The 25,561-nt window shown below is 35.6% G+C and overlaps 1 protein-coding gene across 1 annotated transcript in view; it reads right to left on the reverse strand.

Annotated features, from left to right (window-relative positions):
• LOC150105649 (uncharacterized) overlaps positions 1–25,091 on the reverse strand; it is a 31,275-nt gene extending 6,184 nt beyond the window's left edge. The window contains exons 1-2 of the mRNA XM_090394971.1: positions 24,951–25,091; positions 17,332–17,824 (exon numbers count right to left, since the gene is read on the reverse strand). Coding sequence (XP_090251097.1) covers positions 17,332–17,824; positions 24,951–25,088 — 631 coding nt within the window. The 5' untranslated portion in view covers positions 25,089–25,091. The remainder of the gene's footprint in view (positions 1–17,331; positions 17,825–24,950) is intronic.
• Positions 25,092–25,561: the final 470 nt, after the last annotated feature.

Here is a 25,561-nt window from a genome sequence, read left to right on the forward strand (position 1 = left end):
TTGAAACGCTGCTAGATCTGTAAATCTCTCTGTCCACTTAGAGATAATTAAGTTAAGCGACGTGAATCGAGAAATATTTCGTAAATGTGAAATGGTGTAATATCAGTTACATTTATACTGTTTAGCATAAATAATTATTCATATTTTCGGGGCGTTTTGTTACATTTTACTTTATTCATTTGCTTGTCAGAGACTCGTCACGAAAATAATTTCAATTGTATGTATCTGGTGAACATAAATACGCAATTATTTAGATTGGCTACAGCGATATTCGTTAGAAATGATTCGCAGATTTATCACAAGACAAGAACATGTATACTGTACAGAAGCAATCAGCAATCAATACTAAAATTTAATGTTAGTATTAAAACTAAGACGACTGTTTATTATACCGTAAATATTCGACGATAATTTTCTTGGTAGTAATACCTCAGTTTACTCATGTGATTTACATGAATTTTCCGGAAATACAGAGATGGCGAGAATGTCACATCAATATAATGTTGCTCGCTATATTATAAAAAGAAACACTGTATCATCCCAAATCAACTGTAGACAACATTCTCAGCCAATGGAAACGTTGAGTTGCCATCTCAGTCAAAAAATATAGAGGAACCAGGAAATTAATATCAGTAGTATGAAAATCTCGGAAGTTCGATGTGGAAATAATCAATCAGGAGTTCGGAAAGTCTAGGATGTTTTATGTTAGTAATAGGACACTACAATTCTGCACGTTCTTGATTTCTATTTAAGAAAAACGGAAGGGAGGTACGCATAATATTTGCTGTATAGTGTAATGTGACATGGCAATAAATAAAATCGTAGTTAGTAAGTCAAAACGGATCTAGATTATTAAGTGACTGTGATAATGAAGATGTCACAGAACAGCTTGTTATTCGTAGGTTAACTCGGATCCTTATCAGCATTTTCAAATTAAAGTGAACTTTGCAAATGGGTCTAGTGTCTTGAAGAGAGCGAGTTGGAAATCAGAGAAGAGCCACTTTGTGTGTGTGTGTGTGTGTGTGTGTGTGTGTGTGTGTGTGTGTGTGTGTGTGTGTGTGTGTGTGTGTGTGTGTGTGTGTGTGTGTGTGTGTGTGTGTGTGTGTTAGAGAGAGAAGGGGAGGGATACAACATTTAATTTGAGCTTTACAGGGAAAAGAACGAAGTTCGCAAATAATCCATCTCTTCAGCAACAAGGAGTTTCCTCTGGAGACTTTGGTAGCAAAAGTGTAAAAAATTCTCAGCAGCCATTAAATGACTGTAGCGTTGTGCTGTTCATCTGCAAATGTTAGCTAAATGTTTCTGTCGACTTTCACTAAACTTAGAAAAGGTGTTCTTTCTTTTTCTCTAGGTTATCGTCAATATTAGTTTTGTTAATTTCTTTTTGCCTTATAGAGATATTATCCAAGAAAAATATACTCAAGATATTCTGTATGACATATACTTATTATATCCTTTAATACGTTCTAAAATCTTATAGCTTATGTTCTAGAAATCACAAAACCAATTCTGCGTTAATTTTTTTTTATTTCTTACTATTATTTCGCTTTCTGTAATCTAGTTATTGATTTTCCTCCTATTTTTGCTCCTAAAATTTTCACCACAAAATTCGGTATGATGTATTATGATAACCTCATTTTCAATAGCCGAAAGACATTTTACATGCAAAATTACAGTGTCCAGCACACAGTAAATAATTTTCTTTTTGAATATTTAAATATGCAATTTTCTGCAGTTACTTACTATTGAATTTATCTACTTCGACAGTTTATTCCATAAAATATTAATAAAGCTATTTCGTATTCATCAAAGTTTCCTTCTGGTTTAGTAATATATTTTTGACTAGGGACATGAATGAAAGTAAATACCATTTACAATCTACATACTCATTTTTAAGTTTAAATACCGTGACTTGACTAACCATCTTGTATCACAAATTCCCTTTCAACATGACCATATTTTTTAAAGGAAGTTAACTTTTTATAAATAACCGCAGATCATATATGAATAACTTATGTACCGGAACGAAATATACTTAAAGATGAATAAGGACACTTTACCACGATGATTCAAGTTCTGAATATAAAAAATCGATAGCATAGTAAAATAATGCCAATAGTTTTGATTTTTGCAAAAAATATTCGGTTATGTTTAAAGCATCGCAATATATTCGTTGTCTACTTTTCTATTCAAATTTTTTCCATTTATTTTATTTATTTAACAGAACAAATTCGGAGCTTCTAAACTGTACAGCTGAAGGCAAATAGTTGCGAAAGTGTTTCTTTGAATTGCCCATTTTTCCATATAAATGTATAAAAAGTGAAGGGTTTCCCTCGGATCAGTATCCATATTATTATTATTATTATTATTATTATTATTATTATTATCTGAGACCTCCAGGGAGTCAAGGACTCATCGAGGGAGGCTGTAAATTACCCAACCCAGCTATCATACCTTCCCTTAAATTCATTTACACTACATGCACTCACTACCCCCTAAGGGCAAATTATTCCACTCACTCACTGCTCTTTGAGAGAAAAACCTAGTTCTTACCCCTTTCTTGACTGAGAACGACCTTGACTTCCATGGATGCCCCCGTGTTCTCTCCCAGCCTTCCATATAACAAAAAATTTCATCATTTGAAATGCTATACACCCATTCAAAAGTTTATAGACCGCTATCATATCACCCCTCTTTCTCCTGTTAACCAGAGTCTGCAATCCACATACTCGCAGTCTGTCCTCATAATCTAAATCCCATCATCCGGATATAATCTTCGTAACTCTTCTTTGCACCCTTTCCACAGCTTCTTTATCCCCTTGAAACCCGGGAGGCCAAATCTGCGCACAGTAATCCAAGTGTGGTCTTATCAAAGCCTTATAAAGAGGTAAAATTACTTCCTTATCCTTACATGTGAAGGTTCGCTTGCATAGAAATTGTCCTCTGAGTTGTATTTGCAACTTTTGCTATGTGACCTTTGAACTTTAAATTCTTACCCACCAATACACCAAGATCCCTTGCCTCTTCAGTTTCTTGTAGCATAACCTCGCTAATATAATATGCCGCTGGATCTCTAATCACGCCAAAGTGCATAACTTTACACTTACTAACATTAAACTGATAACCATTTTCGTTTGCCCAGAATTCCAGTCTATTCAAATCATTTTGTAATTGCTGAATATCAGTAGCATCCCTGATTGCCCTACCTATCTTCGCATCATCAGCAAACAATTGCAAATCTGATGATAGACCCTGCTTGAAGTCATTAATGTATAGATTGAACAATAATGGCCCAAGGACTGAACTCTGAAGTACACCACTGGTTACCTTAAATCTGGCAGATTCACACCCACTGTATACCACTTTTTGATATCTGTCTGTTAACCATCCCCTGATCCAAGTCAATAGATTATGTTCCAATCCCATATTCTCCAGTTTACTCAACAGTCTATCGTGTGGTATCCTATCAACTGCCTTAGAAAAATCCAACATTATCATCGTGTATCCATTTCCTTTATCCAACTCGGCCGTAACATTGTTATAAAATATGAGCAAATTGTTAAAACATGACCTTTCTTTAGTAAACCCATGCTGTTCCCTGCAGAGTATAGAATTATTGTCTACCCATTTCTGTATGCGAGTTCTTGCTAACTTCTCTAAAATCTTCACTACCACACCAGAAATACTAATAGGTCGGTAGTCAGACACATCAGTTTTTACACCACCCTTGTGCAATGGAACTATATTACATTCCTTCCATTCCTTTGGTATCATTCCTGAGCTGAGACTCAAGTTATATAAATGTGTGAAAGGCCTAGCCAATTCAGCTGAACATTCCTTTAACAAACGGGCAGATATTCCATTTGTCCCTATTGACAAAGTTTTATCAAGGTTATGCAAAAGCTCTTCAACCTCATTTTCATGAACCTCTAACTCTTCATCCAACGTAGCAGTAGCACTGTGCACCATACTACATACACCTGGTTGATATATCTTAGCAAAGTAAGCACTCATTAACTGAACAATCTCCTTAGCTTCCGACACTCGTGTACCATCTGCATTCAATAAAGTTATTCTTCCACATTCATTCTTTCTTTTGCTTGCGGCATAACGATAAAATTGTTTTGGATTGCCTTTAGCTTGCATGGCCAATTTCTTTTCATACTCCGTTTTAGCTTTTCTCACAATACTCGTTACTTTTCTGGCCTGAGTTTTATCTCTTCATCCAACGTAGCAGTAGCACTGTGCACCATACTACATACACCTGGTTGATATATCTTAGCAAAGTAAGCACTCATTAACTGAACAATCTCCTTAGCTTCCGATATTCGCGTACCATCTGCATTCAATAAAGTTATTCTTCCACATTCATTCTTTCTTTTGCTTGCGGCATAACGATAAAATTGTTTTGAATTGCCTTTAGCTTGCATGGCCAATTTCTTTTCATACTCCGTTTTAGCTTTTCTCACAATACTCGTTACTTTTCTGACCTGAGTTTTATATATTTCGTAACTCCTCTCGCTCTTATTCTCACGATACTCTTTCCACATCATCTTCTTCTTGTGGATTTCTAGCTTAATAAGGTTGCACATCCATTTCACACCCAACCTATTTACTCTTCGAACACTAGAGATACATTCAGATACCGCCTTATTCAAGCACTTTTTCAAAGATTCCCATGCATTGCTGACATTTTTACCATTCAGTAACTGATACCATGGGATCAAAGATAATATTCTTCTAAGTTGATCATAATTTCCAGCTTTGTAATTCAGCATGTAGCCTGATTTAATCGGAGTTTCAATACAAGTAGATACTTCCCAAGAAAGAACAGCATGATCACTGTCACCAATTGGTGGTAAAATAGCTGTATTCTTGACAGAGATCCCTTCTGACGCTATGAGCAAATCCAACACTCTTTGACCTCGAGTTTCTTCTTTCACATGCTGCTTGAGAAAGTTATCCCGCAACAATTCAATAAATTCCTGTTCTTTATGATCATGAGATTTCTCTTCATAATGAAGAGAAACCCATAATGATCATTCGCTTGGTACCCATAAGGCTAAATTAGCGATGCATTTCGTCGTCCCCTACAACTGAGCTGCCAGGTCTGTAGCAACACCCCACCATATATTTCATTCTGTTAACCTCCACTTCACACCAAATAGACTCAAACTCATCGCTACATGGGACATTGTTACCATCATTGTTTTCTTGTATTTCTACCCTAACTGGACTTAAGTTATCTGATATCATTAGTAGCACTCCTCCTCCTCTCCTATCTCTTCTGTCATTCCTAAAAATAGTATGTCCGTTACACTCGATCCCACTTACCATATCTGATTCTGATAGCCAGGTTTCACTAATGCCAACAATCTTAAGCCACATCGTATTCAATAAAGCAACAAACTCAATCCCTTTGTTTCTAATGCTCCTGACATTTGTGTATAAACATAATAAATTACGAAATAGCCTATTCTTATAATTAGATGCAATGTATTTGGTCTTGTTCTAGAATTTTCTCTTTTTCCTCTCCAGTATTGATCAAACAATTAAACAAGAGTTCTCTGGCATAGTTGACTGAGTGCATAGCGTATATGATATTTACACTTGGAGTATTTTTAGGTGTGTGTGTGTGGGGGGGGGGGCATGGGCCTAATCCAGTGGCGAAGGTGTTTGTGCCAGTGTGACACCGCTACCTGCTTATTAGAGACTTCAACATGTTTCGAAAGAAGTGCCACGTTTTTTTGTAGAGAAGGATTTCTGATTGACTAAGATTCAGTTAATGTAAAGAGCAAGTATGATTCGAAAATTGATACTTACTCTTTACATTAGATTATTCGAATATTTCAAAGAAAATGGGATTCTTTTATACCAAAATTGAGTCATGTTATATTTGTGAAATTCATGGGATTGGCTGGGGAAAAAAATACAGCTAAGCATGAAACAATTATATTTATTTCTGTTATTTGTCATGTCTTTCTCTCCTAAGTTTGTTTATTTTTTGGAGTAAAAAATCAGTTTCTAGCAGGAAAACCATACCATCCTCCACAGCTAACTCACATTAAGTCGAAAAGACCTCATACAAGTTTCTTGTTTACTTGGGGGAGATTCGAACCCAAGCCTTACCAACCGAAATTCAAATGCTGCGTCATCCTTGAGAACGCTCTGTGGGGATTCTATTAATTCCGTATATTTCCTTACTCGAACTCTATCGGAGATCTGGAAGACTCTTATACCACTGCCATTCGATTCAAGCCAATGTGATATGAGTATTTATTTAACAGATTTATTGATCGCCTCTGAACGTAAGAGTAAGGTAGAGGAAATGAGCGAAGGAAAAGAATAATTCCAGAATCTACTCTGGATATATTTTCGATAATATTCATATAATCATGCCTACAATAAACGACAGACCTGAGTTCGAATTCCATAAGTGAATTCGAGTTAGGTGGATTGGAAAAGATAACAGTTTACTTCTGAATACTGCAGTTTTTTCTTGTGCACATAGATCGGTCAAACAGCTTGTCAGTAACGTGCCAAACATGCCCATGACCTTATTTCCTCTTGCTAGTTGTTTGTAGTTCGACCCAAACAGTTAGAGCTGTGCTGCTAGTATATGATGCCTGTTAACTCCATGTGCTCTTCTGGCTTATTTGGCTCATGAAAAACCACATTTTCTGGGAGGAAAAATCTGGCAACTCAGTACACGAACTTATCTTTACTGATAAAAACCCTGATAAAGGTTTCGAGAGCTAAATATTCTATAATTAGACTAAGTGATATGAGTTATTAAAGTTATTAAGAAAACTAATTTTAGCTGGTGTCCTCTTATATCTGATTTTGTTTAAAAGCAGATATACAATCAGTTTTGTTTAAAACTGTATGTAAAATACCTAACATTTCATATATATATATATAGATAGATAGATAGATAGATAGATAGATAGACGCTCATGATTGTTTTTACGAGAGTTTCGATGACAGTGAAATTATCAAGAAGCCAAGCATTAAAGGTATAAATCGTGTAGTGAAAGTATCTTTTTTTTTTTTAGTTTGGTTAGAATTGAGACCGAAGCAACTTAGATAACAAGCCTTATGTCTGTTAAATATCTTCTCTTGCCGGTTTGTCTGTTTTGTGAAAAGAGAGACAAATAATTACAAATGTTTGTGTTCACTGTTTTATACCTGCAATGATTTAATTATTTTTAAAATAGTAAGTAATTTTGATTTGAATAATTTTCTAATCTATTCAGTAAAAAATGTTAACGTCTATTAAATATATTAAAACTAAGCCAACTAACAAATAAATTGGCACGTTTATGGTTTATCAAATAAATCTAAGAAGTTTTTTATTTTTAATATCTCGTGAAAAACATTTTGCGAACCTTTATAAAATGGATTCATTGGTCGACTTTGGATTTTAACCATTATAGATTGGGTGTACCCATGAGGACATGGCAGCTCCAAGGAACTAGGGGAGGGGCGTTTTTCGACTTCTTGGTTACGACCAGGTTATCACTTTTGCATACTATTACATTTTCGTGACTTTTATCCATCCTCGGTCTACTAAAGAAGGTTTAAAATCTTGTCGTTTTGATTCTGTACTTGATCATACTATAAGGTATAGGATAATTCCTCATGGTTCCGTATGAGTAGGGCCTGTTTAGCTGATGTACTACGAAATAATTCATTTTTAATAATGCACTACGAATAATTATAAATAATGTGTCAAGCACTATGCTGGAAAGAACATAATATGTTTATTGAACCAAATTATACTGATTATATGAACGCCATGAACCAAAGATATCATGTTTTCTCCCAACTTTAGCCTTCATGATCCACAATCTTTTCTCCATGTTTGGAGTTCGAAAGTACTATATCTTCCTACAGTACTTCCTAGGAAGTACAAGATAACAACTGTGTAATTACATTCAATTAAATTGTAATTTTTCTTTGTAATGATATACGGCATCCATTGAGAATACGTATCATTTTCATATCTCAAAGTGAAAGCGCACACGAAAAAGATAGAGTTAACTGCATGTGCTCTTGCAATTAACTCTCGTGCTAACTTCATAGTAAATGCAAAAATATAATAGTGAATCATTTGAAAAAGGAATTAATTCTACCCATAATTTATTGGTGATTTTCATAATTAAGATCTTACAAAGAGAAAGCGAACTATTGCTCATTTCATCGATAATATGCTTTACCTCAATTATATAAATCAAGTGGATATTAAATTCAGCATTATTTCTTAGTAAATATTTTACCTCAATTGTTTTACTCACTGCAATTGTACTCTATGCTTTACACGTAATAATTCATTCTGCTTTAGCAGTTAATTGCTTTGTTTTTAATATCGGTCAATTAGAGGTGCACTTTGTGCGCTGAACAGCAAGGGTGATCAGTCATCTTATAACACACCCACCAAGCGAGTATTTGTAGTGCGCTACACTCGGAAACCACTGTTTCAAGTGGGATTCTGTTAATTCGACAAGTGTTCTAGATATTATACTGTTTTCTGAAGTTCATCTTTTAAATAGTAATTATTTTCTATTACAAACACGACAGGTTGTTCAACCTTAAGGTAGTATTCTGGACAGCAGGAAGGTTGAGAAGTAAAAACAGATTTGTTAGCATTACGTGTTGCCTATCGATTGTTCTTTTTTTGGAATTTATGAAGAGAGGGTTTTAAAAGATAAAGATATTGTAATAGAAGGAAACAAAAAATGAAGAAAGAAAAAATTTTCTGTACGTTTACAATTGAACTGTAAACGAATGACAACTAGCCGTAACGTTAACAGATTTAGACAAAATTAGACAAATCACTGATATACTCTATTTTATATGGGAAATATCTGTTGAAAACATGCGTTTTCAACAGATATGCATGTAACAGAAATCTTTACATGTATTTTCTACGGAATATTTCCCACATAAAATACAGTATATCAGTCATTTAAAAATGGACAAATGTCCATTTTTCCACATTTCCACTTTTGGAAATGGTGAGAATTGATAAGAGATTCACTAAAAAACTAATTGCTCTCTCTCTCTCTCTCTCTCTCTCTCTCTCTCTTCCACACTTATTCAAGAATTCCCTTCAGAAAAAAGAAGGCGCTTTTTCAGGACGCCACTTAAAATATAGAAACAGCATCCGTATTTTGCGGTCGAACAGATATTTGCTATATGTACAGGCTATTTAATTTTTCAGAGGTAAAGAAAAAACGAAGAGAATGAAGAGATGCATCCTTTAAAGAGATCCTTTATATCAAAGAAAGATTCGTTTTTGACTGTTGAGAAGGTATATGTTTATGCCAGGAAAATTATCGAAGAGAAATTCCATTGGTTAGAGATCATAGTATTACGGACGGTTTTTAGGAGTTCGGGGAAGAAGGATTAGAAGATTACATTAGATTTAGTATAAGGAAGATTAGATTTTATCAACATCGAAATTTACAACTCTAACAGATAAGCTTAGGTGTTAACGGTTATTCATGACTTATTTTTAACGGTATTAACACCAAACGAACTATTTTATAAAAAGATATTTTATTAACTTGTTTATATTTCGCTGAATTTTGGCGCCCTGTAATGTAAAAAATATAAATAAAAAATACACTATGTGGGAGTTGCACCTAACATAACAGTCTCCCAAATGTTTGGCAAATTGTGAAGAATTTTTCTTCCATCTAATCCTGTGTGAAGAGGGGGGGGGTGTCCAAAGTGTCGTCTGCCAGTTCTGATTTTTCATAATAATGGTAGCGAATGTATCTTTTATGTTTTGCAGGCGGATGTTAACAGATCTTCCTCTCTGCCCAGTCACACTGAACTTCATACACTCCATGGTGTGCTAGAGGGTGAAGTTTATCCTTAGGCGAGCGGATCAGAGTTACTAATTTAACATGAGGTTTGAATGTGATGCGAGGCCATGTTTCATTAGTACTTTGGCTATCTTTTCTGATGTACCTTTGACATGAGGAATAGAAATGGTAATGTTGTGTTCCTGTATTAGAGGAGGGAGAAGTAATGGAACTATGTAGTATTTTATCTATTTTGTAGAAATTATAGCCATTGGTCAAGAATGTTTGGCGCATATATTTGAGTTCTGTGGACAGATCTATATCGTTAGAACAAATGGCTCTGTGTGTAAGTGTTTTTAAAATGCCATACTGTTGGACTGGATGATGATGTGATTATTATGTAGATATCTTCCTGCGTATGTTGGCTTTCCGTAAATGGAAAAAGATAGTGATCCATCTAACAGGGAGGTGACTACAATTCCTACAAATTCCAGAAACATTGTCTGTGAAAAGCAGGGAGTTGATGAAAGAAATAAGGTCAAATATATATAATATATTTGACCTTATCTCGCCTTTAAATATATAATCAAGTATTCTGAGGGAGATTAGATTTGGATGTGCTATCCCAAATGTGAGAACAATATTCAAAGGACGGGTGGATTTGAGATTTATAAACTGTTATCTATTTGTGCAGGAATAAAGTAGTGTTTTGAAAATAATAATAGTCAAAAAATAAAAATAAATAAAAATGTCAAGGACATTCATGCTCCTACAATAATTACGCATTATTGTAGGAGCGAGATTATATCATCCGGAATCAAACCACTTTGTTCATTTTTGTGAATAATTTTTAGTGCATAGGGGTAATTTGTTTGTTCATATAGTTTTATCATGAAATTAGAATGGTTTAATAATAGTGTTGTGATTTTTATTAGAAATTTTTGCAATGCAATGGATACATATCAGTGGTATTTTTGTACCACAGGATGATTTGTGAATTTTGATTTGTTCTGAACGCCAGATCCATGCCGAATGTTTGTCATTTTTTTGGATTTTTTTCTTTGCAGCGAACAGCTGTAATAATATCATTTGTTAGCATTATTCGCTGTAGTTTGTCTCACTTACGCAATAAGTTGTGTAATCATCAATTTTTTAATACAGTCAATTCTGATTATTGTGATTTTGCTATGCTGAAAAAAAAATCGAATAATTTATTAATGGCCGTCCTGGTTGGCCGAGTGGTTAGCGTATCCGCTCTCTAGCCAAAAGGCTGCGGGTTCGAATTCCGCCGTGGGCATGGATGCTTGTGATTGTCTGTGGAAATACTAGTGGTGGTGGTGGTGGTAGTGGGCGATAGAGGGATTTGTTGTAGTTGGTGAACTGAGTGGTGGGGACAAAGTTGTAGAGTAGGTGTCCTCCCTCGATGAGTCTTTGGACTCCCTGGAGGTGTCACGTAATAATAATAATAATAATAATAATTTTGTAATGAATAGTTGCTCGCCTGGTTGGTGGAACAGATCAAGTCTCCTTTTTCCAACGAACAGGTAGTAGGTTTGAATCCCACTGAGGATATGGATGTTTATGAATGTCTTTAAATAGTAGGTGAATTTCGTTGTCCAGTGCGAGATCCTCGTCATGCTTATTGGAGTGGCTTAAAATAAGTTCGGTCTCTAGGACAGGGTTTCCGAATTATTTAACCCTTAGCCCACCAATGATACTATTTAATGTATAATAGTATTATAACTTTTCTTTGGTGAGATTCATTAAAAAAAGTAGTTCTTAGTGGGTAATTTCTTCATTTGATTTGCACTTCTATTACGAAATCTTTAAACTGACGTGGATGAGGAGAAGAGGATGGTAAAAGTCAGGATCGATCCTTTTTTTCACGGTGCCAATTTTTAAGATAGATGTTTGTTTTTTTGTGTGTGTTGCCTTCTGTGCGGTACATGTTTTCTATGAGGAGGAGAGCGGAATTGTGCTGCAGCCGAATTGAAAGACCTAACTTAAACTCTATGTTTGATCATATGAGTTGTCTTTTTTGTGTACTTACTTTTTGTGTAATCTTACCTGTTTTAATCACTTAATAGATCTCACAAGGGTAACCTTTCGTTTTGCCATCAGGATCTAAACCTCATTTCAAGTTTGCTCATTTATATATATAAAGCAAATATTTTCATGTAGTCTTGCCAAAGACGAGCCAGTCTGGTTAGCGTACTCACTCTGCAACTCTCAGGCTGAAATTCAAATCCCACCGTGGGCATCGCTGTTTGAAATTATCTTTAAGTGGAATGGGAGATGAATTTCATCATCCGGCAAGCCCACCTCCTCGCTTAATTCACGGACCTGAAGTGACTTGAAAAAAGTTTCATGTTTGGTTTCTACAGCAGGATTTCTGAATTACGCAAAAAAAAATAAAAAATAAAAATAAAATAATGAAAAAACCCGTAGCCCACTGACGATACTAACGTACTATAAATTACAATCTTTCTTAGGTGAAAATCATAAAAAAAATACAACTATCTCGAGGAAAATGTGCTAAAACTTTGAACGGTACACTTTGGCCTGCAATCTCATGTACTGTGTACTCATCTCATGTAATACGTAGAATTTTGCAAATACGCAATATAGCTGTGCAGATTTTTGACACTAATGGTAATAGTATTGATAGTTTTTACTAAAACCAGTGACCCTCTTGAAATTTTAGAAAGTAAATCTGAAGGAAATCTGACCCGCCCTGCATAGGTTAATCAGCCACCTGAAGAGAAAGACTGTTTCATCAACAAGTGATGATGTTGTCAGACAGCTCCTTGGAGAATAGCTGTACAGTTATGGCCAAGTGAAGTAAAGTGAAGTAAAGGTTCTGATTTATATACGGTAATAAAAAAATTTCGCTTCATTATATCTTGTCGTGAAACTGTAAAGGCGAAAAGATCAAATTAAAAGTATCATCAATTCAAATGCTATCAATTATAAGTCAGTGCTTTTCTTTACAAGCAACTGCATTCGTGGTTTACTGAGGTCAACCTAAATGACAGCGATTTTTCCTGATTGGAATATTTCACATTGCTTATGAACTAGACATTGACGAGGCTCCAGGTTCAACAAGCTAAATCTGCTGGTTTGAATGTGCACGTCATATTTCAGGCAGAAATCATGAAATGTATTTCACATTTATATGATACAAGGATCGAATTAAACATTCCTGATTTTCTTGAAGTTGCCAAAACACTGATTATTGAAGTCATTGAATTCATTCAGTTCGTTTCGATGTAAGTAATTACACTGGTAACAAGTATGGATGACTCTCTTTTATCGCTTCTATATATATGCTACTGTAACAAGCCTCATCATCAATGCTTCACACTCTGGCAAACAGAAAAGTTAAATCTACGATATTTTATGTGTGACATTTTTCCCTGTTTCGACAGCAAATCTCTATTTTCCGTAGATTGGCAGCCTATAGCGACATGACAGTGCTAGAGCCAGTTAGATAGCCAGTGAATTGGAATATGTCAGATATTCCTCTAGGAACAACACGAAAATCCCTGTCCAGTCGCTCTGTTCGTCAGTAGAAAACATCTATCAATGCGTAAGATATAAAAGATCGGCGACAAAATGATTCGATTTGAGATATTTTATTGTTTATTCGCTATCAGTTTGCGCTACCTAGATTTATCACTCTTAGTAGGTACACTGTACAATATGTGGACCATATACAGCCATCATTTATTATTATTATTTAAATTAAGGGGATATTTAATCCCACATTATTTCAAAGCCGAATAAGAAAACTCTAAGATAGAAATCAAAGAGTTTTATGCCGAATATAGCAAACTATAAAAGTTCGGCGAGTCCAAGCGTGAGCAAACACCTGGGTGGTACAATACCAGGGCAACTCGTTGTATAGGTGGATAAAGTTAGGATCTGTATTCTTAGTATTTGCCCTAATGTTAAGGCTCTTTATTTCATTAATTTATCTGCGTACCTTTTTGACAACTCGTACTGTAAAGTATTAAAGCTATTATCACTATAATCTTGGTATTAAATGGTCTACCTACTCACTGATGAGACCTCAATGAAGGTTGAAACCGGTCTGGGTAGTAACCTATCTCCCTTAATGTAAAACAACATACATCTCCTAGGGGATGAGTTTTACATTAGGGCAAATACTAAGAATAGCGATCCTATCTTTATCCACCTTTACAACGAGTTCCCTGGTATTGCATCACCCATGTGTTTGCTTACGCTTGGACTCGCCGAACTTTTATAGTTTGCTATATTCGGCATAAAACTATTTGATTTCTATCTTACAGTTTTCTTATTCGGCTTTGAAATAATGTGGGATTAAATATACCCTTAATTTAAATAATTTTAACATCGCCGAAGTGAAGCCTTTTGGCTCTTTATTTCATTAATTATTTATTATGCCCACACAGTTCTGTCTGCAGTAGGACTTGTGAACTGTATAACACAGCACTTGCTTGTGGTGTAAATTAAATATACATTTCTCACACGGAACTCATTCGTAGTACTTTTGTTATAAAAATAGAGTAGTATTTTTTCGTGTTAATCATATTTTCTTTCATAGTTGTTGTGCTTCTGCGAAATATTTATTTTAGGTTTCTTAATAAGAGCATTACATCTTTATTATTAGTTAAATAATAATAAAATGTAATACTGTAGTTAAGCTCCACAGAACTGAAAACGACAGTCTCTTAGTTGTCTGTGTCCCTTCATTCGATTCTGTCCCCTCTCCTCCCCACACACATACAGGACTTCTGAAACGTCGCACGCAAAGTTGCAGTAGTTTAGTGATTGGAGCTTCAAAGAAACACGCTACCAAAGTTTCCATTCTGACGGGTTTTTTATTTTTTTATTTTTTTGGACACTTACATTTTGGTATTGTCAGCTAAAATTTTGCTTCGAAATGTTACTGGACATGCTTTATAAATAAGCAAAATTTAACAGCTTCGCAGATTTCCTTAGCAATAACACAAAAAGGAAAATAAAAAAAAATGTTATAGGTACGCGTTCATTAACAAGAAACACACACACATATATAAGTAAATTATGTACTATCGCTTCATTCGATATTGATCCCCGGAAAAAATAAATTAATAAATGCATCAACAGAACTAAAATTGTCCCTTTTATGACCATGCGATAACTAAAGTGAACGGCCGCATAGCTTGAAAAATATTTCAAATAATAATAATAATAAAATAACAGAAGATCTTCAAAACTTCCTTGATGTTAACATAGAAACAATATATGCGTTTAACCTATATGCATCTTTTCTCAGATTTGAATATTTATTCAGATATTAAAATCTAAGAAATTTAGAGTAGGTTTATTACATTTTCTCTTTAACTACATCACTCTGAAACGATTATCTTATTTTAAAAATATTATTCCAATAATATTAAACATTATTTATTTGTAGTTTTTCTTGATGTAAGGGGGGGTCTTCATTTTATTCACACGAAAAAAAAATTTCATGTTTCTTCTGGATCATTCTTTTGTTAAATGATTTTTATTTCATTGTGAATGTTTCACTTGTAAATATTTTTTAATATACGCACAAAGCGAATTTATGAAACATTTTTGTTTGCTTTTCTGTGAATATTTCAACAATCAGTTTATAATTATGTACTTATTACAAATTGATAAATGTAGTTCTATTTATCGATGACAGATATATATTGATAATCTCAGTTTTTGAGTTGGTTCTACAGATATATGTTGATAATCTCTGCGTATAATATTTTTGGAAATGAACTTATAACTCATTCTTCATCTTCGTACATATTTTACTTATAGTAACATATGTACGGTACTATCTTTTCTAAAAACATGACTTCTGGACTACATGAAAAGCAGTTATGCGCAAATATAGATTTTTCTGCTGTTATATCCTCTTGGTTAAGACGGAAAGTAACGAAGTCGGACTTAATTTAAACTTCAGCAAAAGAAAAGTGATGGCTTCTGGCAATTTAAATGAATTTATAATAGAGGGAGATAAAATAGAAATCGTTGAAATTTATGATTTACTAGGGTCCAGAATCAGAAATTATGGTAAATGTGAAGATGAAATTAAAAGAAGGATAGTCAAGGGGGAAAAGGCTATGTTAAACCTGACATTATGAAAGATAGAGATGTGAGTAAAGTTAGAATTGTCAAAGCAATGGTATTTCCAGTAGTCATATGGATGTAAAAGCTGAATTATTAAGAAGAAAGACAGAAAGCGAATTGATTCATTTGAATTATGGGTGTGTAGGAGACTGTTAAGAATCATAAGGACTGTAAGAATTGCCAATAAGGTTTTAGACATTATGAAGACAGAATGCTTCTTGGAGGCGATGATCTCTAAACAGAAGTTGATGCACTTTTGTCATATTATGCGAGCTGATGAATCATTGGAAAAGACAGTTATTATGTTGGGGAAGATGAGGGAAAGAGAAAGACCACAAAAGAGTTGGATGAATAACATAAAAGAACTTACTAACTTGAATTTACAATTGCTGAAAGAAAGGACAAGAGGCCCAGTGAATGGAGAGCCTTTGTTCACAAGATCACTAAGAGTCGAAAATGACTGGATCGCATATAACAACAAATATCCCCTTGTATCGCAATGAGTTTACTTTGTATTTTTGCCACAGTTACGCAGGTTTTATATTAGATTTTTGGGCAAAACAGCACGATGTACATGGACCTTGCCGCTAAATTCGCTGCGCCATGTCCTGCATGCATACGTACGTTATAAATTTATGAAATAGAAATAGGGGATCCATCCTTATTTCAAAGCCTAATAAATATTGAAACTTTCAAAGTTTCGAAAATTGACCATAGGGCTTATGAGAATACTATCCTCTTCATATGAGTTGCTTTAGCTTGCACTCACTACTTAAAAAGCACGAGAGCTGCCCAGGTGTTCGTATATTCGCCTTTTATTAGTGCTTTTGATTAAGATTTCACTGGCCTGACAACTTGACGAACTATTGGTTCTCATCAGAGACCGGGTAGAAACCTTAAGAGGGCAAAAATCCTCGTCCAGTACCAAAGCAGTCCTACAGAGAGTTGTATTTTCCATAAGTGAACACTCAGTCGGTGTAAAATTGTAATTATCAAAAGAAGAGCCTCTGTTTTTTTTTGTTTTTGTTTTTTTGATAATATAAATTTGCTAATTCGGAATGGTATGCTAACTCTGTGAGTAATAGCGATGTTTTTTTTTTCAGTCTGTGATTCGACCAATTTTTTTATAATGACAATGTTTTTTTTATTTGTGTATTTTTATGATAATGTTTTTTTACTCATGCATTCGTTCATTGAAGTTTGTTGAAATATTAGAATTCCAATTTCATGGATATGGGATAACAGGGTAGAATATAAATATATTAATGATTAAATGTATATATATCATATATATCTTATGAGTCATATATCTTATACAGATTACTTAAATTATCTTAATCACTTTGGGTTTATTTATGATTTGACATCATTTAAAGTATTAACTAACCTGATACCGGAGTCGACCCATACCGATGGATTAATTGCCATTTGACGCTGTTAGGGAAAAATCTTTTTCCTCTCATCCCAAAGAAGCCAAGTCCTCTTTTATTTTGGTCTTGATCTTGTGAAGACTGATTTTTCTCTTCTCTGTATGTTCTTCTAGGAGGAGCTGATCCACGCATACGTCCATACATTCTGAAATACCACGATGGTTTTGGTGGCAGAAATGATGAAATTTTGTCAAAGTTTGGCATTTTGCTACCAAACCTATAATCAGTAACCTTTCTTCTTCCTCTCATGGGCAAGAAACTCATGCGTCTTTTTTCTTCATTCGTTAAATCCCAGTGAAGTTCTTCATCCTCTTTAGTGGGCAAAAAATTAAGATATTTTTCATCGAGCAATTCGTCATTTGAAATTTCTTCGGGATCAATTTGTGTCGGTAGTAGAGCACTGGTCATACCACCCTGGGAAGCCATGTTTTCAGCTTCTGAAGGAAAATTCTGCAAAAAAGAAAAAAAAGTTATGAAAAATTTTGGCATAATAAAATATGAATTTTACTTGTTTTCTTATTACTTATCAGTGAAAGATGTTCGCATATGTTTTAACTGACAAAAGTCAAAATTGAGAAAAAATGATTTAAACATTTACAAGATGTGGAGATTCATTCTCTGTTAATATTTTTAAAAATTAAACTGAACTGTCAGTGAAAATTCAAAACACTGATTTAAATCTTGCCTGAACAAGCATCACTATATCGATACACTTCATCCCATAGAAAAAAGCAGACAAATCCAGTAGCGCGTAGTTTGTGGATGATAGCATGATAATAGATGGATATATATAAATAGAGTGCTCAATATCAGCAGTTCAAACAACATGTGACTATGGAAAAAGACTAAGGCTTTCAAGAGCGATATATTCAGGGCCGGCTTTAAGTTAAAACTTAGGAACTTAACTTAGCACTCATAAGAACTATATTTCAGGTCTTTTTTCTCTTTGATAAATAATTAGCGCAATCCTACAAATCTTATGACCAAAAGAAGTTACTTCGATCAGTGAAGTTTAGATGAAGAATATTCCAATGTTTGGATATTTCACATTTGGATATTTGGATGTTTCGTATTGGGGGATGCATTGCATTGTACCGTACATTCAAGTCTCTCTTTGTGTGTACCGATGAACTGCTTTACGAGGAAAAAAAATTAGAGATATCAATACATGGTCCGTTTTATAAGCCTAATCTCGAACTCCTCAAACACATAAAGAATGGGTTAGAGGTGAATCACGTGATTCATGCAGATTGAAAGTGATAACATTAATAATAATAAGGAAAAAGTTAAAAATAACTAATTGTGCTTATGGATCAATTAGATGCTGTTTTGAGAGAAAGAGACGCAGAAATCTGAATCTATATATAAAAATATATACGTCTGAATCTATATATAAAAATCATATGGGGATGCTGAAGAATTGTAGCATGGTGATCTCATCTATTAAATTCTCCTTTTCTGATTATAGTTATATTTTTCCTAATGATTCCATACATTAGGATGACGTATATTTTTCACACTCATCCAAATTATAATAACATAAACGTGTTTAGTATTTATGAAAAATGTGCTGACTCATTCTAATAGTTAAATGCAATGGAAGTGGGTAAGAAGGCCATCAAAAACGAATTAATCCAGGATTCTTGTACCCAGCCATAAAAAAAAAAGCATTTGTCTTTATAAATTATTCATACTCTGCTAAAGTAAGTCTTCTTCTTCTTCTTCTTCTTCTTCTACAGCTTCTCCCACTTAAGTGGGGTCACTGTTTGTTATGAGTCTCCTCCACACCTTCCTGTCTTGGGCTGTCACCACATCCAAGTTCTTCATCTTCAAGTCCTCTTCTACCAGCTCCCTCCATCTCTTCTTTGGCCGCCCACGCTTCCGCCTTCCTTGCACATCCATCTTCATGACCCTTCTTCCCACATATTCGTCCTCCCTCCTCATCACATGACCAAACCATCTCAACCTTGCCTCCTGTATTTTCGCTCCTAAGTTCGTAACTTTCACTGTTCCCCTGACATAGTCATTTCTCAGATGATTCTTTCTGGTCACACCACACATCCACCTAAGCATTCTCATCTCTGCTACTTCCATCCTGCTGATGTTATTTTTCCTCAGGGCCACAGTTTCTATAGCATATGTCATAGCTGGCCTCACTACTGTCCTATAAATTTTGCCTTTCAGATTGATCGGCACCCTCTTATCGCATAACGCTCCAGCCATCTCCCTCCAGTTCCTCCAACCCGCTTGTATCCTGCATCCCACTTCCTTCTCAGCTCCTCCATCTTCTTCCACTGTTGAACCTAAGTATCTAAAGTCTCTCACCTTCCTGATGACATTTCCTTCCAGCTCCAGATCTGTCTCCTGGCCACCGCCCACTGCGCAACACATATACTCTGTCTTACTTCTGCTCAGTCTCATACCTCTCTCTTCCAGTACTTTTCTCCATCTTTCCAGTTTAGTTTCCGCTTCTTCTCTTGAATCTACACACAGCAAGATATCATCTGCATACAACATTGTCCAAGGTGCATCTTCTCTCACCTCCTCTGTTACCATCTCCATCACAATATTAAACAGAAACGGACTTAATGCTGACCCTTGATGCAAGCCAACTGTTACTTGAAAACTTTCTGTCTGTCCCAAACAGGTCCGAACACTTGTCTTCACATTTCTGTACATTTCCCGCACCAACCTGACATATTTCTCCGGCACCTTCTTCTCCCTCAGACACCTCCAGACTTCTTGCCTTGGCACTCTATCGTATGCTTTCTCCAGATCAATAAATACCAGATGTAGCTCCCTTTGTTTCTCTCGATATTTTTCCATCATCTGTCGTAACCCAAAGATAGCATCTGTTGTTGATCTACCAGGCATGAAGCCAAATTGTTCCTTTGCAATCTCCACCTCCTTCCTCAATCTACCATCAAGAACCCTTTCTAGGATCTTCATTGTGTGGGACATCAACTTTATTCCTCTGTAATTTTTACAGTCTTGTGCATCCCCTTTACCCTTGTAGATGGGAACAAGAGTACTCTCCCTCCATTCCTCGGGAATATTTTCCTGTTGGCAAACTTTCATGAACAGGTCCCACAGCAGGTCAATTCCTTCTTCCCCCAGTGCCTTCCATGCCTCCACTGGAATTCTGTCGGGGCCCACCGCTTTTCCATTCCTCATCCTCTTCATGGCCTCCGTCACTTCCATTCTACTGATGTTCTGCACCATCCCCTCAGAAGGCTGCCCATCTACTCTGTGAGTCCTTGCATTTTCCTCATTCAGAAGTCCCTCAAAGTATATTTTCCATCTGTTTCTTATGTCCACATCCCTCTATAATACTCTTCCTTCAGCATCTTTGATCTGCCTCACATGTAAGATGTCCTTAGCTGCTTTATTTCTACATTTCGCTAGTTGGTAAATTTTTCTCTGTCCTTCCTTTGTTTCTAATTGATCATACAGATCTTGATATGCCATGGCCTTCGCCTGTGCCACAACTCTCTTGGCTTCTTGCTTTCTCTCTTTGTACACCTCTCTGTCCTCTTCCACTCTTGACTCATCCCACTTCTGCTTTGCCTTCCTCTTAGCTGTCACTGCCACTTGTACATCATTATTCCACCACCAACCCTCCTTCTGCTCTTTAATCTTTCCAGATGTCTCACCAAGCACCTCGATTGCACAGCTCAGGATTACTTTTGAATTATGTTTCCACCAATCTTGTACACTTTCCAGTCCATCCGAAATCCTCTCTAACACTCTCTCCCTAAAACGATTCCTCGCACTCTCCTCTTTTAAGCGAAACCACTTAATTGTCTTCATCCCATGGCAACCAGAAGTTCTTATCTTCGATCTTATTTTAAAGTCTGCGCACAGCAGTCGGTGTTGTTGTGCTACTTGATCTGTTGGAATTACTTTACAATTTGTCACAACCTTAATATGTTTTTTTCTAGTCAAAATGTAGTCAATTTGTGAGCTGTTGTTACCACTTCTAAATGTTATCAAATGTTCTTCCCTCTTGAAGAAAAACGAGTTCACAATTGCCAGATCAAACGCTACTGCAAAGTCCACAACCCTCTCTCCTTCCTGGTTCATCATTCCCACTCCGTGGCCACCATGCACCCTTTCACAGTCTCTATTCTGTCTTCCTATGTGCCCGTTCAAGTCTCCTCCGACAATCACCATCTCATTTTCTTCCAGTTCCCTCATTTCTTCATCTAACACGTTCCATAACTCATCTTTTTCCTCTGCTGTACAACCAACTTGCGGGGCATATACACATAATACGACCACCCGCTCTTCTCCAAGACCCAATTTCATTCGCATGATCCTGTCGTTCCTTCTACCCACATCCAGTACTTCACCCTTCATTCTGCTACACACTACAATTCCTACACCATTTCTTCCCTCGTTATTCGCTCCAGAGTAGAACAATTTATATCCATCTCCCAGTTCTTTTGCCTTTCCCCCTTTCCACCTTGTCTCCTGCACACATAAAATGTCCAACTTCCTCTTCCTCATCATGTCTGCCACCTCTCTTCTCCTTCCAGTCATGCTTCCAATATTCAGTGTTCCCACTCGCAACATCCTCTCCACCTGCTGGGCTCGCTTCTTTAACCGCACCGCCCTTGATGCGGTAGCCCTCGTCCACTTCTCACAGCTGTAGGCTGATGTGGCTGCGCGTCGCTTAAGGGGTACGCCCTAGCCCTTATATCATTTTCTCTTCGACTCATAATCATAGTTTGAGTTGGCACTGAAGTTTTCCGACCGGATGCCCTTCCTGACATCAACCCTCGCATTTATCCGGGCTTGGGACCGGCACCTATTGAGGCTAGCTTGCCTCCTTCGGTGACTGCATAAGACGAAATGACTTAGCAAGATAGGAAAGACTCACCCCTAGCCCTTGAATACTCTAATAGCATCAGGGGGAAGGAGCAAGGAGAGGAGAAAGAAGCAAAGAAAGAAGAGGAGGGACCAGTCTACAGAATAATATAACAGATATATAACAAAGTAAATCACTTCTAGAAATAGGTTCATTATTTATTAAAATAAAGAATAATGCACCAAAATGTCTCGTTTGTAAGAATTTCACTTCCAGTATTACACCTAAAGTATGCAAGTAAAAAATAAAAATAAAAATAAAAATATAACACACACACACACACACACACACACACACACACACACACACACACACACACACACACACACACACACACACACACACATAAAGTACACACAAATCTATTATAAAAAATTAAAATTTATCGAAACTTACGCATACAGACACTTACAGACCGCACAATGGCCATTTGCAGTAGAGAGAAATGTATCATAACTATATCATATATCATAATAAATCATAACTACCGCATACAATTAACTGTTATTAATTAGCATGAAATAATATATATATATATATATATAACGATTCATTCATGAATGTATAGGCTAGACCACTGCGAAGCAATCGTATCGATTGCATTAGGCTACCATTAAAGCAATCATGTTGCTGCTGCTTCGTTATCAATGCATGAATCGCTATACCAGTAAATAAATATGAATTTCTTTTTCACATTATCTTTTCATTTTTGATGTCTAGTGTTAGTAATACGTATAACATCTACAGTATAACATTTGTATCATATAAGACAATATTGATGTAGGTACTAACAGACGACGTAAACTCACGGTATCGATAAATACAGTACTGTAAATGTATTTTCACTTCGTTATGATTTTCTTTAATAACATTTTCTTTTCTCTACCTTACTTTATTGAGAATATAGTATATATATACATACATACCATATGAAATATGTGTTAATCGACTGATTGTGTTATCGGTAAGGCTTTCCAACCCCCCCTCCCGTGTGCGTGGGGGTCGGCGCCCCTAATCCCCCCGTGGTTCAAGAGTCAACTGTATATATATATATATATAGTCATCCCTCGACTTACGTCCGTTCGAAGATACGTCTGTGACAAGGGAATAAATAACATTTTCGACTATACTTTCTAAAAGACGCAAGCGAGCGTAAAGTAAAAAAAAAAAAAAAAGATTTCTATTTAGTAACAATGCATCATGCGCAGTGACAAAGCGCATTCAGCGGCAAGTTCAGTCGGCAATCGGCACGTGTCTTCATCAGTTCCTCTGTTGATTTTGTGTTTGAGAACAGTGTTGTAGCTAGATCTTTTACCGCCCCTCTCAATACAACCAAAAATATCTACAAAAAGTCAGATGGACGTATAGGGAAATAAATTAAAAACACTATGTTTATTTTTGAAGTAAAACTTTAATTACAACCTTTAAAATAGTCGATTTCATCACTCAGTTGCTGTTTTATAGCAAATTTCTTAAACGCCGAAAAAGTGCCGTCCGGGGAGGACCGCTCCCCCCACACATACAGGCTACGCCGCTGTTTGGGAAAGAGGTTATTTGTGTGTTTATCGCTAAACATTTCGCGATATTTTGTGCAACATGGCCCCCTAGACGCCCAATCTAAAAACCTAGTGAAGCATCACAGAAAAAGAGGCGAGCAATTGATCTTGAAACAAAGTTGCAAGTTATAAAGCAAGGATTCTCAAAATGGCTGGAGACATGGATCCCAATGTTGAACGCTACTTATTAGAAGAAAGGAAAGTGTATGGTGCGCTTGCTATAAACAAATTTATGATGAAAAGAAGAAGAGGAATAAGCAAAATACATCAGATATTTTCATCAAAAAAACAAAACAAAAGCTTACACCAGTAGAGCTGCAGCCTGGGCCTTCAAATAGGGAAGGTAATGAAGATCTGATTGTGGAGGAAGAATTGGGTTATTATCTCCTGTTTTATAGTGGCAGTAACGCACGGTACAGTTTCATAAGGTTTAAAAATTAAAATGACAGTATACTTATTACTGTCATTTTAATTCTAACTCCTATAACTCTGTTGCTTTAATGTTTCGACTTACGTCCTTCCTGATGTAATATATATATATATATTTTTTTTTTTTCCCGCCCGCCTTATTTACGCTCATTCGATAACTGTAAAGACAAATTACTATTAACTGTTATGAGTATTTACTGTGATTGCCCAATTTATTGATATAAATAATTAAAAATGCATCTTGAACATAAACTATTTCAAGTAATAAATATTGCTATGTACGATAAAAACAGCATTTATTTTTAATATACCACATTACGTTCAGAATTACGCATAAGTAAAAATAATTATTTAAAAAAATATTAGCTGAAAACACTCAGGCCTAGATTTTAGTGTTATCATTCAAATTTTACATTTTAACTATCACTAAATCTTTTGAAGATAAACAGCTGTTCTTCAAGGAGAAATAATTCCATGTGCGTACACATAGGAGGAGGAGGAGGAGATGTTGTGTTTCCCTAGGCTAGGACCTGTGTAATCTGTTTATGGTTCCAAGCGCATAAACAGAACCCAACTTGTTTGCCGAAATCAATTACTTAACATTAGCTTCGAAAATGCTTATCTTGAAAATCAGCCTTAAGGTCCTTTCCTTTATCTTTAGAATTCACAAGCTCATTAGTTATACTGTACTTCATTTACGTATAACATTTAAGGAACTTACCTTCTCCTCTTCTGCGGCAATATTTGAATCATCCAAGTTGTCTGCCCACGTTAACATTATTTGCAAGATAAAGACCAAATACATAGTCCGAAGTAATCCTCTTATGAGATGATCGATTCTTCCTGAGAACCAGGCCATATCGAACTGACTTTTCTATTCAGAATGAAATCAAAGAGTTTGCATTATGCTGCTATATTTATAGAAGAGATTTTTTATAAGAGAGTTGTAATTATACCAGAATTATATCACAGTTATTTTGAGGAGTAATTAAGATTATCCACCTACCTACGTTTCACAGAATTTGTTTTCGTTTTTTTCCTGAAAGTCGTAGAACAATATAATAGCACAAGAAGAAAAAAAATTAAAATCTATGTTTATACTATATGTTAGTAAATCTAACTAAAGCTTATTGGTAAGGAGAAACTGCAGGCTTCAACTTAGCAGTTGCAGATAATTGACCCTGCAAACGCTAGCTCCCTAGATGTCTCTAATAATTATTGATCTTTGTATTCAATATTGAATAGAAAGACCAACACAGCGCTTGAGTGTAAATTATTTGTTTCGTTGTTCGTTAGTTAGTGTGTTTGTTTTTCGTTATGTTGATATGTAAT

This window comes from Typopeltis vanoorti, chromosome 6 (assembly GCF_054136105.1).
Source record: "Typopeltis vanoorti isolate ZY-2024b chromosome 6, IOZ_Tvanoo_1.0, whole genome shotgun sequence".
Lineage (NCBI taxonomy): Eukaryota > Metazoa > Arthropoda > Arachnida > Uropygi > Thelyphonidae > Typopeltis > Typopeltis vanoorti.